At 41.4% G+C, this 19,267-nt stretch overlaps 1 protein-coding gene across 3 annotated transcripts; it reads left to right on the top strand.

Annotated features, from left to right (window-relative positions):
- The first annotated feature begins 1,293 nt into the window (after positions 1 to 1,293).
- On the top strand, positions 1,294 to 19,236 carry arhgap45b (Rho GTPase activating protein 45b). 3 transcript variants are annotated; one of them, XM_034674235.1, is made up of 25 exons: positions 1,294 to 1,408; positions 1,625 to 1,995; positions 3,073 to 3,310; positions 4,279 to 4,461; positions 6,753 to 6,893; positions 7,158 to 7,242; positions 9,714 to 9,786; positions 9,978 to 10,053; positions 10,477 to 10,608; positions 10,795 to 10,856; positions 11,001 to 11,111; positions 11,235 to 11,315; positions 11,391 to 11,558; positions 11,844 to 11,981; positions 12,081 to 12,274; positions 13,731 to 13,852; positions 14,123 to 14,209; positions 14,351 to 14,452; positions 14,559 to 14,722; positions 14,837 to 15,025; positions 15,841 to 15,978; positions 16,191 to 16,462; positions 16,556 to 16,793; positions 18,136 to 18,241; positions 18,538 to 19,236. In XM_034674235.1, the coding sequence occupies exons 2-25, from the start codon at positions 1,717 to 1,719 to the stop codon at positions 18,984 to 18,986; spliced, it is 3,828 nt and encodes a 1,275-aa protein (XP_034530126.1). In that variant the 5' UTR covers positions 1,294 to 1,408; positions 1,625 to 1,716; the 3' UTR covers positions 18,987 to 19,236. The 3 variants fall into 3 exon arrangements, with proteins under 3 accessions (XP_034530126.1, XP_034530127.1, XP_034530125.1); XM_034674236.1 differs by having other exon boundaries at positions 1,328 to 2,598; XM_034674234.1 differs by having other exon boundaries at positions 1,338 to 1,995.
- The last annotated feature ends 31 nt before the right edge of the window (positions 19,237 to 19,267 follow it).

The raw sequence follows: 19,267 nt of genomic DNA, 5'->3' as shown, positions 1-19,267 counted from the left end.
TCACAAATGTCCTTCTCTGGTGCCCTCTCAGTGGTAAACCCATGAAAAGGTGCCCTCAGGATGCACCTAGTTTATTATGCTATGTTAATCCTTTAATATAATGAATAATTTAGAAATAAATAAAAGTTTTGTGTTTCCTGTTTCATAATATAATGTTCGTCACAATTGGTCACAAAAATATTCACCAGAATGCAGGAATTAAGTGTTAAAGGCTCATTATTTATCTAGGGGAGGACCCTCGCCACCCCCTCTTGTTACCGCTGCACCAATACATTTAAATTCACCCTAAACTGTAAGCACCAAGGGTTTGAAAGGAGGTGCCCTTTTTCGGTTTTCGCCCCTGCCCGTCAAACTACCTGAATACACAACTGCTTCTACATGTTTCAGCCTTTTCTTGCACAAAGCCGAAGTTCTAATGCTCAGTGATACCAGTTGATAGTCATTAAATGCAAAACCCAATAAATGCAAGCTTAGACCAGATGAGGGTGTTTTGAGCTGGGGCTCATCCCCCAATACTGGCCTTGGACACCTCTACAGTAAAACAGCTTGTAACATGAAAAAGCATTCCTTGTATTCATCTTTTAAGACTTCATTGATGGGCTCCCCCTGGTGTTCAGAGTGTTTGAAGGAGATATGGTAACGACAGTTTGATGTTGCACCATAATTCATTAACAGCGTAAGTTTAAGTACAAATCAAACTTAACCAAAAGTGTTTTAATAACCTAATAGTTACTGAAGAATTTGAATTAAGTACATAGAGGTCCAAGTTAGTGTTGTGGTTTGAATTCATTTCTTTAAAATCACCATCATTTTATATATATAAAATAAAGCATTAATAACCTTTTATATATATATATATATATATATATATATATATATATATATGTATATAGATATAGATATAGATATAGATATATATATATATATATGTTTATCCGTATTTGTATATATATATTTATAAAAGGTTAATAATGCCTTATTTTGCATAATAAAGCATAAATAACTTTTTATGTATATATATATATATATATGTGTGTGTTTATTAATTATAAAAGGTTATTTATGCTAATTTTCGGTAGTATTTACTTTTTGTGTCATGTGTCAATGTAAACAAATAGTGCCATTCCAATTCTTGAAGTCGGCCTTTTAGGGTGTGATTACTTTTTACAACTGGGTCTTATTCGTTGTTGTCTTATATATTTATATATAAAATAAATGTACTCTATTTTTTAATCCACAAAATGCATTGAAGAAGCTGTAGATTAAACATGTCCAGGTTTTACTTTTTGTCTGGAGCAGGTGCATGGAGAGGCGGAAGGTTACAGAGAAAAGCGTGAGGTCACTCGTAGGAGACACACGTGTCAGGATGAACTAATTAGGCTTGCTGTGAATCTGAACACGACCACAGGTGATTGTATCTGTTTGTTTGCGTAAGAGTGTCGTTAAGTGTCACTTCACGTTCATTTGAGTAAAGAAAGAAGTTTGGTTGTAGAAAGTACAAAATTGAGGATGTAGTTTCATGAGTGTATTTCAGACACAAGAGGCCTAGTTCTTCCAAAATCTTTGTTGAAAAATCATAGTTCACCAGATTGTCCCCCCCCCTCCCCTCCCCTCCCCCGGTTAGGAAATTGAAGTTACGCACAGAGCGGATGCAGGAGCGCACAGACACTTTGCGGTGAGCTGTCTGTCTCTCTGTCAGTGAGCCTGCGCGGCTCAATGTGTGACAGCGGGAGGAGGAAGACAGACAGACGGTTACCGTGGCTGAAGGCAGGATTGGATGGCATCGAGCTCCCGCTGAGAGCGAGCGGCACAACACCCAAGTGGCGAGTCGGGGGGTGGGTGGGGGGGCTGTACGTCAAACTTAAAGAAGTCAGGATGGACGGCAAAGGCACCCTGAAGATGTTCACGAGGAAGAAACGGGAACTGATAAAGACACCATCCATCTCAAAGAAGAGCCGAGCAGGAAGCCCCGGGCCACAGAGCGCACCGTCTGCAGTGAGTAGCGCGCATCACTTCTGGTTTCTGCCACTGCTTTTCATTGTGCCTGTGAGAGTGTGTGAGTGTGTGTGTGTGGTGTCAGATGAGCTGCAGCTGGAGGGGACAGGCTGCACAAAGAGCTTCGGACAAGGGACGATTGTCTGCGTGTGTACGTGTGTGAGTTGGGAGACCACTAAAAACTGATGTGACCTTTAGTTGAGTGTGGTTTTTAAAGCCTTGTGACCGACACTGCAGACTCTTCCTTGTGAGGTGTCACAGATCTTCATGCTCAGATGTGTGACTGACTGCTTTCTGACTCAATTCAGACTCACTTGAGGTGCATCGTTTTGTGTCTCTATTACTAAAGCAGTGGCAGGCTCCTGTGTGTGTGTGTCTGTGTGTCTGTGTCTGTGTGTGTGCGCGTGCTCTTTCATGATTAGTTTCAAAAGTTGCATTAGTTAGAATGGGAACGAAGCTGTAGGTTAAAGGAGCATGCTGAAACGTGGAGCCAAAAGTAGCTACAACCCTTACTCTACGAGTCAGAGAGCTAAGAAAGGGGAGTCTAAAGGCAAGGACAGACTGGACATACTGCCCAACAGGCACAGTGTGTGGCTGAAGCAGGTATGTTTAAGTACATGTATGTTTCTTTAGCAAACTGCAATTACCTTTTGTGTTCTTGGAGAGTGTTTGAAACTGTGACAAGAGCTAGGCCTTGACAATGATGCACACACTGTAGTCGTATCTACTTGTGAGCCCACACTACCACACAAAAAACAACTATTCTGACTTTTTTTTTAGATAAGAAGTTCGTGGTAACTCAAAAAACATCAGCTCTTGTTTCAAACTGTAATTGACATTTCTGTCTTTCTACACCCTGCTCTGTTTGCCACACCCCAACAGCAGCATGGAGTCAGGAAGTGTTGCCTAACACGACACAGGATCTTGTGAAAGTCTTCATACATGTGTTTACCAACAAGAGCACTGCTGGGCTGAAGGCCACAGCAGCAGACTTTGGCTCACACATGGCAGAGAGTGAATTGGAAGGAAACATCACGTGATGTTCTGAACTTTTGTGTCTCCCTCTCTCCCCATCAGCTCTCCATCCTCCAGGAGCAGCCAAGGAAAGATGCAGGCGAAAACACCCTCGCTTCCTCACCCTGTTTTTCTTCTTCATGTTCATCCTCTGCTGGAGTCCAGGACCCTTCCCTGTCCTGCCCAGGCACCCCTAGCACCCAGCATGGTAAACTGGTGACAGCGCAAGGTGTGGGCTGCCCATCTCCTGTGGCCACCCTGAAGAGACCGACTGCGCTGAGCAGACACGCCAGCGCCGCAGGTCTTTAATTTTTTAATTTTTTTGTAGCTTGTTTTCGTATATCAGATTGTCGAGTAAATGAAATAATGCTAAATTCAGTCTAAATCCTGTCATTCCTTTGCAAAATCCTTAGCATAGCATTATAGCATGGAAACAGGGACAAAGGTTACAAATCACACCAGCACCATTTCAAAGATCCTCAATTACCCTGCTATATAAAGTTAGTTTAAAGCTCCTGTGGTGAATTTTTAACTGGATACAAAACAGACTGATATCAACAGTGATGGCTCTTTATGCCATGCAAATGCAAACAAGACCTATGGTGACAAAACTGACACAGAGGGTTTGTGCTTTGTGAGATGATCAATGGCACACTCAAGAAACAGCCTTTGTTTGTATTTTCCACAGCAGAAATAATAACAATAATAATTATAATAATAATAACTTTATTTATATAGCACATTTAAAAATAAATGTTTACAAAGTGCTTTGACAAACAAAGCATGGTTCAAATAATATAGCAAACATTTCAAACGACAGGAAAGAGGAACATTAACAATGCAAAACAAAATGCAACGCAAGAGGCTAAAAGAAATACACGTCAATTAAACAGAATGAAGTGGTAGGAAATAGACCAGTAAATCATTGTTGAGGTTTTTCAAGGATAAATAAATAAAATAAATAAATAAAAATGGATAAGTAAGTAAAAGCATTAAAAGGACAATAAAAGAGGTTTTCAGAATAAGAGGACAACATCACATTGGGAACTGAAGGTTCCTCACAGGAGCTTTAAGCTGCATAAAGACTTAGGGTGGAAAGTATTTACAGGGGTCTTGTGACATGTCATACAGTCGGTGCTGACTCAAGGAATTTTCAGCAAGTCAATCAGCAACAGTCTAATCAAACCATTCCCTTTTATGAATTTGAAAGCGATGAATGTTAGAAGAGAATTCTTACCTGATAAATGATTGATAAATGTGTCTTCTCAGGGTTCCCACTGCAGTCATGGGTTTTCAACCGAGGCCAGGGGAAAGGGGCCACGACCCCTACTACTCCCTCTGATAGTCCAGACAGCACGGCCATTGAAGTGGAGGACATCCCGGCCCTGCTGAGGGATGTGGCGCGTTTTGCTGAGGCTGTGGAGAAGCTGAAAGATGTTGTGTTGGCTGAAGGTAAGACCGATTGCGATGACAGATTACATCTTATAAAGCTTTCACCATGCCTGTAACTCTCCCTGGTCAATGTATGGTTCCCTATGTAGCTAGTTTACCACGCTGTAGTGCTGTCCTATCAATAATGAGAATAATTGCATGTAACATTTTGACATTGTCACTGTTTCTTTTTGGTGTTCAAGCTGTAAGTTGTAAAGGTTAGTTTGCACAAAGAACAATACTGTTTACTTTTCTGTCTTCCCGTTTGCGTCGCACACAAGAGCTTACATAAAGAGGACATGAACCATCTACAAAAGGTTTTTTGTCAATCTTCAGTCCTGTTTTCCAACACGTGTCTGTTGCGTGTAGGGGGAGGAGATTAGGGTGAAAGAGGCAGAGCCACCTTGTGAAGCAAGCTTACAAGTGGCTGCGAGTGTCCTCCCTTCAGATGCAGGGCTGTGTTTCCGCTGCGCCCACAGAGTTGACCGCACTCTTGTCTCCAGCAGGAAACAAGCTTCTTGTTTACTGCATTTTCATACCTTCTTCCTCTCCTGCTACGTGCAGGGAGACATAAAATGACAGAACACCTGTATGCTACTCAGGGAGCGAACTGTGCTACTTTACTTTTATTTACCTATTTTATTTTTACTTTTATTTTATGTAAAGCAACTTTGAGTATTAAGAAAAGTGCTATATAAATCCTATGCATTATTATTATTATTATTATTATTAGTGTTTACTCTACCAGATACAAAACTAATCATCTTCTTTCAAAGAGCTATTTTTAAGTTGTACAGGTCAGTTTCCAGTTGGGAAATCTATTTTTTCAGAGCAGCGTTCAGTGGTTCAGATGAGACCAAAGGGGCTTTATTTGTGTGTATTTCTGTGATCTAGTTCTGTACGGTCATGTCCTCCACCCAGGCAAGCTTTCTAAACAGGAAACCATGATGGATAGCCTCTGACAGAAGGGCCTCGTCCACATTTCCTCCTCTGATAGGCTGGCTGCATCACCAGAACGTAGCGGCGCCTCTTCTTAATCAGCAAAACAATCTAAGTTTTAGCCTCATCTCCTCCCTCCTCCTCCCAGTGCACCACTTTATCTGACACCCCTCCTAATTTTAGCTATCACTTTATTTCTTTTTTGAAATCATCATGATGTTTGGAGTAAGGCTGTTATTTTCCCTGAGCCAAAGAAAGCAGATGTAGCGCAGCACCAGAATGGTTTCTAATCTTGCAAAACAATAGCACACACCACATCCTTTCTGGCACAATGTTCAGGTTACTCTGTTCTTATTGGCTGCTACTGCTGCTCAGACACTCTGACACACATCTTCAGACAGACTGTGGGAGGATGGATAATCAGCTGCCCTCTGGCCTCCTCCTGAGGGGCGGGCGATTATTTAAATAGTATGAGGTTGCAAAATGAGACAAAATAATCAGCAAAACCAGTCTGTCGGTGTGTGTTTGTGTCAGTGTCTTAGTGCGTAAACTCACAAAATGAGGATGCAAACTGCAGATGTGTCACCACTGACCTCAAAGCAGCGCAGCAGCTGACCAGACCTGACACTGACATGTTTGTCCATTATCACTGTCAGCGCTCCGACTGTCCCCCTCTCTCTTTTGTCTCTATCCGCTTTGCCCTTGCTTGGCTGAAAGAGACTTTAAAGGAACAGTTCAACATTTGTTTTGCAAGTCTCTGTATAAAAACAGTGGAAGCAGGGGACAACAACTTGCTTCCCCTCATCTAATATTAACAAAATATGTCTGAGTTCCTTTTATAACTGAAATGAAAAATGAACACAGTAAACCTAGAATCCTAGAAACCTTTGATTTCTGGCTGAGTATTAATTTGCAGCATGTCTTATAGCATTGAACTCTTCCATGCTGTTGCGTTCAAAGTCACAGAAATGCAGGAATCCTCAATTATTGGCAGACTTCAACCTACAGGTTGTCACAAAGTAATAATTTAATAATGGTCTCTGTTTGCTTCTATACAACAATAATTTAACTTCTACATGAAAATGTTTGTTGTGATGGGTTTCCTGTCTGACACAAGACACAAATAATTTATTTTCAAAACTTCAATTGAATATAATTTGGGCTTAAAGAAATTACAAACCAGTTAAAAAAAATTCACCACAAAAATAGTTGGTGTTTTCTTTTGTTATTAGTGATTGTTATGTGGATGAGGGGAATGCTATTTGTGAAACAAGTGTTAGCTCTATTTTAGCCTGTTTAGTTATTACTGTGACTGTCCCTCTCAATATTGCTTCTCCTTCATCCACTTAATCCTCTTTGTCCTTCACGCCCAGGTAAGGAGAATCAGCGGCCCATGGCTCACGAGTGTTTGGGTGAGGTCCTGCGGGTGCTGCGTCAGGTCATCAACACTTACCCTCTGCTCAACACTGTGGAGATCCTCACTGCTGCTGGCAAGCTCATATCTAAGGTCAAAGGTCAGTCTGGGATTTAGCAAAAGGTTAACCTAAAAGAAGAGGAATGTGTACATTTTGTCTCTTTTATGAAAAACATTTCAATTTATATTGAATTGCTGATGACTTCACACAGTTTGCATTGATCAGATCAGCAACCCCATCCTTTGCTCAGCTGATATAGATATACAGTATATGTATATGATTGATGTGCAGGTATCTGTGTGTATTTGGGCAGTAGTGTCTTAATAAACCACAACTGAAACTTTTATGGTTGTGATTTTTCAGGGTTCCACTACGAGGCTTGTAACGAGATGGACAAAATGGACTTTGAGAAGGCGATTGAAACCATCGCAGTTGCTTTTAGCAGCAAGTGAGTATCTGATACAGTTACAACCTGATTATCAAATATAACCTTCTAATCTTAAAAATACCTTTTGGGGAGTCATACTGGTATTTGGTTTGGTTATGCAGCAAACACTGCATAATAGTGAGGTGGTTGCTATTTTCTGTTTAGCTTTGTCTGACAAAGTGTTGTCTCTTTAACATTGTGTGTAATTGTGAACAAAGAGGTCTGTTGTTGGGAACAGGAGAGAGAAGTGCAGCGATGGTGACACATTTGCATGAGGCAGAGCTGAAAACAGGAAGTGGCTTTCTGTGCTCCCCCATGACACAAAACCAAAACTTGTAAAAGGTGTCGACGACTCGACAGCCAAAAAGAACAGATCAGAACGACAGAAGGGAGATTATAAATCGTGAGATTGTTCTCTTGATCAGTGATCATGAGATGAACTGACATCAAGGAATTATAAAATGTGGTACCTCTGACATCAATCTGTCTTTCAAAAACAATGGGTTCTGAAACTGAATGTTTCCTATCATCAAACATGATAGTTACAGTTAAGCTGGTGTGAGGAAATGTGGAGTCTTATTTGCAATTGTAGCATATTGCACCAACAGTGCATCACATGCTAGTCGGAGCCATTTCAGCGTTTAGACATCTGTCACAGAGCCTCAGGAGGAAGTGAGCTGACAGAGTTCAGTTGAGATCTGTCTGACATGTCTGTTTCCTCATTCTGTCCTCAATGTTCCTCTGTGTGACTCCTTTTATGTCTTTAACTAAAAAAACAACAAAGATGGAACCCACTGAGCCTGCAGTTCAGCAAACAAGTCAATAACACGAACCATCATTTGTCTGGATTTTTCCCTTGAGTAGAGAAGGGTTGTATTGAAAATGAAATTAATTCAAAGAAGGACTTGTCGTTTGTACAGTTGACCGAAACTGATTTCATCATCCTCATGCTGCTATATTTGTAGCCGTTGGTGTCTCACATGGCCTCTGTCTCGTGGTCTTATTTTTGATGTGTTCATGTTAATGTTTGGCCTTCTTCCATTTGAGGATAATCACTACTGCAACATCCTTAAAGCCTCTGGGAACATGACTTTGAACATGTATAACTCATATAGAATATCAAAATGTCATGTGTAATTAAAAATCAACTAAAATCGAAGTGAAAATAAACATCCGTAACGATGAAAAAACACTGCTCAAAAGCAGCTTATTTTCCAGTTCAGACCATTTCTCAGGACTGTGTGGGCGTGGTAGCTAACTCTTTGACGCGTCAAGAGAATATTCAAAGTTTGACCCCAAATCTAAAGACAAAAAAACATCCAGCATCTGAAAATTATTAATTTCAAATGGTTTCTGATCGCTGAGTTACAAAATACTTAAATAGTTTATCACTTTTAATTATACGTAGTCTCCATGTTCAGGACATCAGGAACATGTGATGCCCAGAGCAGTGGAGGCTGGAGTGCAGGAAGGCAGAGCATGGCTTTGGCTGAGCTCTGAGCTGTTTAGGGATAGTTAGTGAACAGGTCCTGGAGGAAATGAGTGGAGCAAATACTGGACTGCTTTAGCCACTCGACTACGGCTCAACTAAACGGCAACCAAATCTTCTCCCAAGTCCATTGCAGTTGGAAAATAGAAGAATGACAACAAGATAAGATGAGATAATCCTTTATTCGTCCCACAACGGGGAAATGTAAGTGTTACAGCAGCAAAGTAGACAGTGCAAAACAGTATAAAGCAAACAAGAGCATATAAAATAGCGTAGACGTATAAACACAACTAGATAAGGAAATTTACAAATATTTACAAAACCAGTGACGTGGTGAAAAATGTGCACAGACTTGTAGCATAGTATTAAACAATGTACAGAACAGAACTGAGAAGATGAGTAGAAAAAAATTATTGCACATGTAAGAAAAGAGGGCTGGGTAATTATTGCACGTTAATAAATAGATGGGGGAATTATTGCACTTCAGTCCATTTTGGTGAGGTCATTGCTATTAGTTATAAAGTCTAAAGATGACAAGCTGTCATCTTCACCGGTGGACGTGCAGCCAGCAACGGCTTACATCCACAAGTTGCACAAAGAGCAGAGAGATAGCTATACAGACAGATTACAGGCAGTACGTGATTAGAAGACAAGCTAACAGCAAAAGGCGATGGGGAGAGGGGTTCGCTCTGGCGTTAGGACAATGAGCATGAGCAGAGTAGTTTTGTTAAACATGTGTGAGTGTGACTTAGTAAATCCCGCCCACTTTAACCTAGTGTCAGAACGTTATCAAAAACTTGACCCACAATATTTCAAAAATGGATTCAAGTTCAGTTCTAATCTTCTTATATTTAAAATATGTAGATGTAACTATAAATATCATAGTTAGAAAGTTTATGTTGCTTTGGATTGCCAGAGGCTTTAATAATGATTTAACAGCCAGTGTTCATGTTTGTTTGATGTGTGTTTGATGTGTGTTTGATGTGTGTTTGATGTGTTTCAGTGTGTCTGAACTCCTGATGGGAGAGGTCGACAGCAGCACGTTGCTCTCCCTGCTGCCTACTGAGAAGAGCAGGGTGAGTGAATGTTCCACCCTTAGTCTCCTTTTTCAACTAAATTGAGTGGGCCTTTGGCTTGTTATCTAAAATCAAGTATCAGTGTAACTTACATCATATCCTTTAACTGTCTAATGGATGAGGAAAAAATACCTCCGATGATGACAAGCCTCCTGCCTCGATCAGTAATCAATCCTTTTTGTGCTGTGTAGTCGATGGAGAACTTATACACAGCCACAGGCCACGGAGCAGATGGGGGAGCGTTCAGGAGCGACCTACAGGACATGGGTAGGCTATCCTCAAAATGTGTCTTCTGTACTTCTGTTCACTCTCATTTTGTATCAGGAAATTGTTTGTTTTCTGTGATATTCATGCGCTCACTTTTATAAAATGGTGATCTGGTTATAGTAACACATTTCACAACAAGAGTGAGCGCTGTGGAAAATCTTTATCACAGAAAATCCAAGAAAAAAGTAGAATCAGTTTTGAAAAAGAGAGTCTCCACTGCACTGACTGTAAAGTCAGCTAAACACAGCAGTGACAGGCAAATGATTACAGTTTAAACACAGGATGTAGGAAATGATCACAGCAGAATTACATCTTCACACCTCGGCTGCAAACATTTTCCTCCTATGTATCATATCAACAAAGAAAATGTTGCCATAGCAATGAATTCTACTTTACGCTAAGGGGGTTTCTTCTGACGTGTAGGCAGGGTTGAGGAGGTGGATGTGATCCTCCAGCGCAGTGAGGGAGGCGTGGACTCCGCACTGCTCTATGCCAAAACCATTTCCAAGTACATGAAAGACTTGATGAGCTACGTGGAGAAAAGGACTTCACTGGGTAAACAGACGTGTTGACATTTTACTTGTTATTGGATTAATTGTCTATATACAGAGAATACTGTTATTTATGAATTTACAAAGATGGGATTAAAGATTTTGGAATATGAAAGATTGTTCGCCTGACTTGTGTTTTTTTTGGGGTTAATTGATAAATCCCAGTAATAACTGTCTTTTATTTTAACAGAGACTGAGTTCTCCAAAGGCCTCCAGAGATTATACCAGTCCTGCAAACACAACATAACACATGTAAATATCATTTATTTTACCTTGGTATCACTAGCTCTTTCTCTCGCTCTCTCCCTCTGATTACACATGGCACTGGATGTTATAAAATAAGGATACGCAATGTATGTCTGACCTTGTCTTCTGTGTCATGTTTTCTCCTTCCAGCCCCACATGCCCCTCTTCTCCATTTACTCTCTGGCTCTGGAGCAGGACCAGGAGCAGAGTGTGGGGCTGCAGCAGGCCAACAACACCCTGAACACCCAGACCTTTATCCATGTAAGCATTATGGAAACTTGCTGCAACACAAGCACAACCACCCTACAAAGGTCACTCACATGCTGTTGTCCCATGTGAACATTTTGTACATCTGTGTGTTTGTGTGTGTGTGTGTCTGTGCAGCCTCTATTGCAGCGGAAACAGGAGCACGAAAAAAGGCGGAAGGAGATCAAGGAACAGTGGATTCGAGCCAAAAGAAAACTGGTACTACTTTGTATTTTCTATATGTGACCTCATGCAGCGGTAGACAGTGTTGAAAATTGATTCCTCTTTGCTCAGATGGAATGTGAGGCGAACCTTCGGAAAGCCAAGCAAGTGTACATGGTCCGCTGTGAGGAGTATGACAAGGCCAAAACAGCAGCCTGCAGAGCTGAGGAGGAAGGAGGGGGGTCCACGGCAAAGTCTCTGGAGAAGAAGAAACGAGTAGAGGAAGAAGCTCGCAATAAGGTTCTCAACTATAACTTTATTAGCATGCTTTATCTGTTGTTTGTCGCATTGGAGCGGGAAAAAAAAGATGTGAATGTGTGAAAGTCGTTTGAATGGTTGAACTAGATGTTCTTTTGCAGTGATTTGTGGATCTGTGGTTTTTAGATGATCTGTATCCAGCATCACAGAGTCTGACCTCCTATTTTCAACTGGTATTCACGTACCCAGTATGGTTTTGAAACCGAATAAAAAAGAGAACAGGAAGTGAACTGAAAATTAAGAGGTTTTGTGTGGTTTTTTTTACAGGCGGACGAAGCGGAGGCCACCTACCGGACATGTATAGCAGATGCAACCACTCAGCAGCTGGAGCTGGAGCACACAAAGGTCACAGTGCTGAGACTACTGCAGGACGTCATCAAACAGAGTGACCAGACCCTGCGCTCGGTCAGAGCAGACACACACGCCAACTGATAGATCTCACAAAATCAAACTTGGGTTATTACTAAATAACTGATTCCTTTGTTTCAACTTCTCCTCCACCAGGCGACCATCTCGTACTACCAGCTCATGCACATGCAGACTGTAGCCCTTCCTGTCCACTACCAGACTCTGTGTGAGAGCAGTAAGCTGTATGATCCAGGCCAGCAGTACGCCGCTCATGTGCGAGACCTGCAGCTGCCCGAGCAGCCGCAGGTCCAATACTTGTTTGAGAATTACTCTTCCTCCAGCTCATCACAGTAAGCGCTTTAAATATAACCTAAATAGTAAAGGTTTAATATAGGTATTGCTTTCTTTGATGAGCAGAATGATGCATCACTCACATTGGTACACTAAATGTGAAGCTTCAGACAGCAGCCAGTAACACAATCACTGACTTTAAAGGTCAATAATAAACAAATAATATTGACATTTTTTTCTGCGATGATGCCTGCCTCATGAAGATAAAAGTTTAAACCAGCTAATTGTTTGTTCAGCACACAACCAACTTGAAACCCCAACTTTTCTTGATTTTTTAAGTTATATTTTTGGGGCTTTCACACCTTTATTTTATAGAGGAGAGGACAATGGAAAGTGTAGGAAACTATGAGAGAGTGGGGGAATGAAGGAGTGTGGGAAGGAGGTCGCAGGCTGGATTTGAGCCCGGCCTGCCCACTACATGGGCATGCAACTTAACCATTAGACTAGGTCTGTGCCCCCTTTAATCCTATTTTTTTACAGTGATTGAGTAAATTAGATGTGATTTGTGAACTTTTGAGTTGTAGGAGTTCATCTTGACTAATTATCCCCTCAGGCCTGAGCTAAGCAGGTTGTTAACTCCCCCCTCCCTCCCTCCCTCCCCCTCTTTTTTTCTACCATTGTTCCTAAGCAGACAATCTTGCTGTAGCTTCACATTTACTTAAACATGTGACTGATATCTACACATCTTACAACCCCAGTTTCCAAAAAGTCAAAGTGCTGTGTAAAATGTTGATGAAAACAGTATTTGATTGTTTGCAAATCGTCTGAACTCTATTTAAATACAAATTGTGCAAAGACAACATGTAAAGTTTTGAAACTGAAAATGATATTGTTTATGGAAACTATATGCTCATTTTAAATTTCATGCCCACAGCATGTTTCAAAAAAGTTGGGAAAGGGAAAACAAAACACTGAAATAGTTGCGTAATGCTAGAAAAACACCCTGGGGAACACCATCCAACTAATCAATTTGTAACATGACTGGGTACAAAGAGGGCGTTCCAGAGAGGCTAAGGCCTGAGCCTATTTAAGATGGACTGAGGCAAAGCAGAAAACTGTCCTATGGTTTGACAAATCAAAATTTTAACTTCTTGGAAATAATGAATGCTGCATCCTCAGCTCTAAAGAGGAGAGTAACCACCTGGCAGGTTATAAGCGCACATTTTAAAAGCCAACATCCTTCATGGTATGGGAGGTGCATAGTGCCCATGGGTTTGGTAGCTTACACACCTGGGAATGCACTATCAATGCTAAACAATTTATACAAGTTTTGGATAATTGATATTTAAGTGATATTGATTTGCAAACCACCAAATTCTGTCTTCAATATCATTTAACATAGCATCCCAACTTTTTGGAAGTGGGGTAGTGCTTTCTACACAAAATGTATTTATTACCTTTTATGTATATTTACCCTATACTGTCTATATAATTTATTCTCTAATATCAAAACAGCCATGGCCACAGACCAAGGAATGACAGTTTTAACACAGAACCGTCGAGTCAATCTGACAGCCCTGCCACCAGTGTGAACACAGCAGCTGGAGACCACAGAGACACTGAGGCTCACCGCAAGAGTAAGTGATGCCCACTACTGCGGTGCATGTCGGTAAACTGTAGAGGTTATAAATGACTCATTAGGACTGTTATTACTACAATCATTTGTTAATGTAATTCTATTTATTAACAGAAATTATTATATTCACAAGCAGGTTTAGCATCAGGAAAGTGACTTAGGTTAAAGTCAGGTGGTTGTAAATTACTGACAACCTTTTTCTGTGTAGCTGTGTAAAACCATTAGTTCTGTGCTTATTATTCTGATGATCATGTCTCTTTTGAATCCACAGGGCAGGGCCACAAGTCATGGGGCTCAACAGTTAGCGATGACAGTGTTGCAGGAGAGGGAGGACTAGATTCCCCTTCAGCCAGCACAAGTAAGAACAGAATCACAGTGAGACACACTACAAAGTACAGCCATTGATCGACCTTAGTGTGTGATTTTCTTACTGTTATAACCTAGCCTCTTATAGGTGCGCAGCATACGTCAATGTAATACAACTGTATATGTATTCAAGGTGACATCAGTAAAATTGCTCGGACATCATCCACTGGAACAATGTCGTCTAATGAGGATGTAGATGAGAAAGACGGGACCTCGAACTCTTTTGAAACTCCAAGTAAGATTAACAGATTGTCCTCAGCTGAAGTGCAAATCTACAAAGATGTATTACTCCAAATATTTGAGTTTGCTGGTGTACGTATGATGCATCTCTTTGCTCTCAGGTATGAATGGCATGGATCCCGATGTGGTTGTGTCCACCAGACCTTTCCGTAATGTTGGCCTGTCTAAAGCAGCCCAGACCCACAGACTGAGAAAGCTACGGACTCCTGCCAAGTGTCGGGAGTGTGACAGCTACGTTTATTTCCAGGGGGCAGAGTGTGAGGAGGTCAGTCCCCCAGTTTGTCTCCTGTTATCCAGCCTGAAAAAGAGACTCCTGGGATACAAATGTGTAAGTATGTCAATGGTGATTTAAGAAAAACCTTCTCCTCTGTCCTCACAGTGCATCCTGGCTTGTCACAAACGCTGTTTGGAGACTCTGACCATCCAGTGTGGCCATAAGAAACTACAGGGCCGCCTGCTACTCTTTGGCAGGGAGTTCACTCAGGTGGCCAGCTGTGGCAGTGATAGTGTCCCCTTCATCATCACCAAGTGTATCACTGAAATAGAGAGACGGGCGCTAAAAATGAAGGTGAGAATGTATGTTTATGAAATGAGATGGATGTCTGAAGTAATTGCCCACAGACACACTAAAGCAGGGGCGTGAAACTTATTTCAGTTCAGGGGCCACATACAGCCCAAGGTGATCTGAAGTGGGCCGGACCAGTGAAATCATAACATAATAACCTATAAATAACGACAACTCTAAATTGTTCCCTTTGTTTTAGTGCAAAAAAGTACAAGTACATTCTGAAAAAACAGCTGTTGTATTTTTTGCCATGATGAGTCTCATAGTGGGCCGAATAATTTACTCTTTAAGCCCTGCTGCGAACACACCAAACATACAGGTTATCCATTCACCTGACAGTGTAATGTTTACTGCAAAAGAACAGAGAAGTTATAATAATGAAGAAGGTAAAGTTGATTATTTTGGACCCCTCAGCTCCAGCATCAACAGTTTGCTTGCTGGACAGTGTTGTATGCAGGGGTGTAGTGTTAGTAGTTAGTGGATCATCTTATAGTGCTCTGAAAATAGTGCTCTAAAAAGTCTTTATGAATCTCAACCGGATTATGCAAACAGCAAGTCATCTATTTTCTCACTTTGAGAAAAAAAGTCCCGGAGCACCACCAGCACTATGAATTTATGCGACTCCCAGAGGACAAATTTGAAATATTAGTTACTTTTATTGAAAAATGGCAGTTATTGTCTTCTCTGTAATTTCTTCACTTTGCAATGTCGTTCCGCGGGCTGGATTGGAACCTCTGGCAGGCCGGTTTTCCCCCACGGGCTGCATGTTTGAAACCCCTGCATTAACGTATTTAAAACTGTCTTATTCCTCTTTGTAGGGTATCTACAGGGTGAACGGGGTGAAGACTCGTGTGGAGAAGTTGTGTCAGGCCTTTGAGAACGGAAAGGAGCTGGTCGAGCTGTCACAGTGTTCACCACATGACATCAGCAACGTGCTCAAGCTGTATCTCAGACAGGTACTAAAACAAGCCGGCAAAAGACCTTGAGTTAATCAGTATAACTGAGCTCTTATTGAAACCCTTGTTGATTAATTTATTTGAGTGTTTTATTAACTCTTCCTTCAAATGCTCAAAAATATAATATTATGAATAAAGGCTGTCTTGAATATGCATACTGCTTTAAATCCAGCTCCTCTGACTCTTTTTTTCCGTGTCTCCGTCACCTCCAGCTTCCGGAGCCCATTATGCTGTTCCGTCTGTACAACAGGCTTATGGGTTTGGCCAAGGAGAGTCTGCAGGGTGAAGGAGACACAACGACAGCGGAGGAGACCGAGTCAAGCAGTATTATTCCAGGAGTGGGAAGAGCACCGGAGCTGGTGGATCACGGCCCTGACAGTGATCCAGAGGTCCTGGTCCTGGTGGACAAGCTGAAGGAGCTTCTGAAAGAGCTGCCCAAGGCGAACATTTCTACCCTACGCTACATTATTCGCCACCTCCGGAGGTCAGTAGTGAAAATAACAAACGCACAAGCAAGAGACGTGATTCTGCTGAATTATGTGATTCACCTATTTGTTTCACTGATTCCTCATTCAAGGATTGCGGAGCTGGAGGAAGACAACAAGATGAGTCCAAGTAACCTGGGTATTGTGTTTGGTCCCTCTTTGATGCGACCTCGTCCAACTGGGGCCACGATATCCCTCTCCTCTCTGGTCGATTACCCCCACCAGGCTCGCATTGTGGAGGCCATGATCGTCTTCTATTCATCCATCTTTCATTCCAAAACGTCTCAGTCCCACAAAACCCCCCGCTCTACTTCTTCCTCCAATCAGCAGGTAGGTTCTCCTAAGTCGTATCTCAGTACTCATGAGGATTTAATTTATCCTGGGGGAAACTTTTTTTCCTTTTTTTCAGCAGTACTTCATTGAAGGAAAATAGGAACTATAGTTTGATACCACCACTGAGCCTCTTGGGGTTGTTGTTGGCTCCGTTATTCACATCAAGGTTAGAGGCAGTAAATGAGTGGGCAATGACGGTTGCTACCTTTTTTATGTAGACACAGCATTGAAGCATACTGTTCAGTTGACCTGAATTGCGTATGTTTTCCCTTTTGAGGTTGTGCAGCCTTTAACCTTTCCAGTAATGAGATCAAAATCAATTCTATATTATTTTATTTTGGTTTATGACTAAACATGTGCAGAGCTAACCAGCTATACTGTGTTTTTAGGGCTTGTTAGCCTAATTTAGCATGCTAATTCACAAATCTAAGATGGTGAACATGATAAATATTGTAAATCACTGTGTTGCCATATGCATGATACCATGCCACAATTGTAATTAAGCACAGCATGGCTGTTAACTCTTAATGTAAGAGAGTGAACATATATCTATTTACAAAAACTTCATCTTATTGCTTATGAGTTCCTATTTGATAGAACATTAAATGGCAACATTTTTGCCCTTTTTACCAGTCAATCTTTATTTGTATAGCGCCAAATCCCAACAAACGTTATCTCAAGACGCTTTTACAAACATAGCAGGTCTAGACCATACTCTATGTTACATTATTAACAAAGAACCAACACCAAGACTGGGTAAGACTCCATCTTATCTCATCTTTATCCACCATGAGCATTGTATCTCACAGTATTTAGCTAGTTACAGCGGCAAGGAAAAACTTCCTTTTAACAGGCAGAAACCTTGAACAGAACCAGACAGCCATCTGCCTCGACCGAGTTGGGGTTGTAAAGAGGGATAGAGGAGAATAAGAGAGAGAGAGCGATGATAGTGATGAGGCAGAAAGAAGTAGTAGTAGTAGTAGAAGCAGCTTCGGCCAATGGAGTCCGGCATCAGAAGCTTAAGATAAAACTAACAACCTTTAGGAGTCCTTTTTAGAAATAAATCCCAGAAATGTTAGCCTCAGGTTAAACTCAGCAATGAAAAACAGTCTTGCAGGAAAACAACAGATGTTTTTTGAATATGAAAACATGTTGTACCTTTTGAAAAGAGAAGTAATAAAATGTTGACACATCCATTTTCCTGGAGTTGTGACCACCTGTTTTAATTTCTCAGAATATGACTCTTCCTTCCTGATTTGCGTGTTCAATGTGATGTCCGTACCTGATTTGTTTTTTCTTCAAAAATATCTTCATCTCTCATCTCCCTCTCCTGGTACAGGACCATACTCCAGATGACAAGGCGGAGAGATCTGCTGATGTAGAGGAGAGTGGCAGCATAGACGAGCAGAATAAACCAGATTTTGAAAAGATGGAGGAGGGATGTGGTAAGCTTTTTCAAGCCAGGTTGATGCAGTGAGTTTAATGGCAGTGTTCTGAGGAAAGTTTGATTTTAAAGGGTGAATTTCTCAACAACAAATTGCTCAAAAAAGGTTGCATAGTGATGTTGTCAGTTAACCAACTTCCCTAATGAATGTAAATCAAAGGTGTTTTTGAATGTTTTATTGACGTGTAGTATTTCAAATTGGCAAAATAACCAGTAATCATTCTAGAAATTATATCATTGCCACAATTTGAACAACAATGCACTTTCCTAACCCCTGGCTTCTTTCTCTGCATTTAGGAAGTTCTTTAGGGTCATTGGGGTCGAGTGAGCAGATCCCAGATTCTGACTCAGAGCTGGAAGAGAGCGGCCAGAGGACCAGACAGTGCATGCTGTCAAAGCAAGAGAGCGAGATCAGCATAGAAGACGATCAGATGAGCTACAGGGACAGTTTGGACCTGTCCAGTCAGTCTGCAACCCTCACTGACCAGGAACAAGACACGGAAAAGGACCATTACGACCCGGACAGCTCAGAGCCCCCAGCACTGCCAGACAGCGGACCACCAGACAGCGACACAGGGGCAGAGAAGGACCTGTGTGAGTCTCTGGCCGAGCTCAATGTTAACCAGTCTAACAACAACTACCCATACTCCTCCATTCTAAGCCTTTCAGGTCTCCCACTGTCACGTCTGTGTGGAAAGAAGTTACCCCTGACCCGAAACAGGGACAACGAGCCTGAGTTTGTCTGATATCATCTGTGAAATTATTGAGTAAGAAGGTCTGATAACTTGAGTTTAGGGAAAGGAATTATTTTATATATATTACAATCCAGTGATGGTGCCTATAGAGCAACGTTTGTATATTCGCAGCTGTATTGTTCTCTCCCACCAGTGAAACATCTTAATGCTTACTGCTGTTTGATGCCTCTATCGTTTGATTATATATGAACATGTTTGACTCCAATGACGATAAAGTTATTGTGCCAGTTTTTATTTTTAATGGTTTCACTTGCTTCTTTGAAAAGCTTCAG

This window comes from Notolabrus celidotus, chromosome 2, assembly GCF_009762535.1.
Source record: "Notolabrus celidotus isolate fNotCel1 chromosome 2, fNotCel1.pri, whole genome shotgun sequence".
Classification (NCBI taxonomy): domain Eukaryota; kingdom Metazoa; phylum Chordata; class Actinopteri; order Labriformes; family Labridae; genus Notolabrus; species Notolabrus celidotus.
This window is presented reverse-complemented; position numbering and strand designations above follow the sequence as displayed.

Bases quoted from the DNA above. Each gene is read 5' to 3' on its own strand.
- arhgap45b (XM_034674235.1), top strand. From the start codon at position 1,717: ATGTGTGACAGCGGGAGGAGGAAGACAGACAGACGGTTACCGTGGCTG. The intron at 4,462-6,752 runs GTAAGACCGATT...CTTCACGCCCAG, and splicing joins AGATGTTGTGTTGGCTGAAG to GTAAGGAGAATCAGCGGCCC. The intron at 15,979-16,190 runs GTACTAAAACAA...CGTCACCTCCAG, and splicing joins TCAAGCTGTATCTCAGACAG to CTTCCGGAGCCCATTATGCT.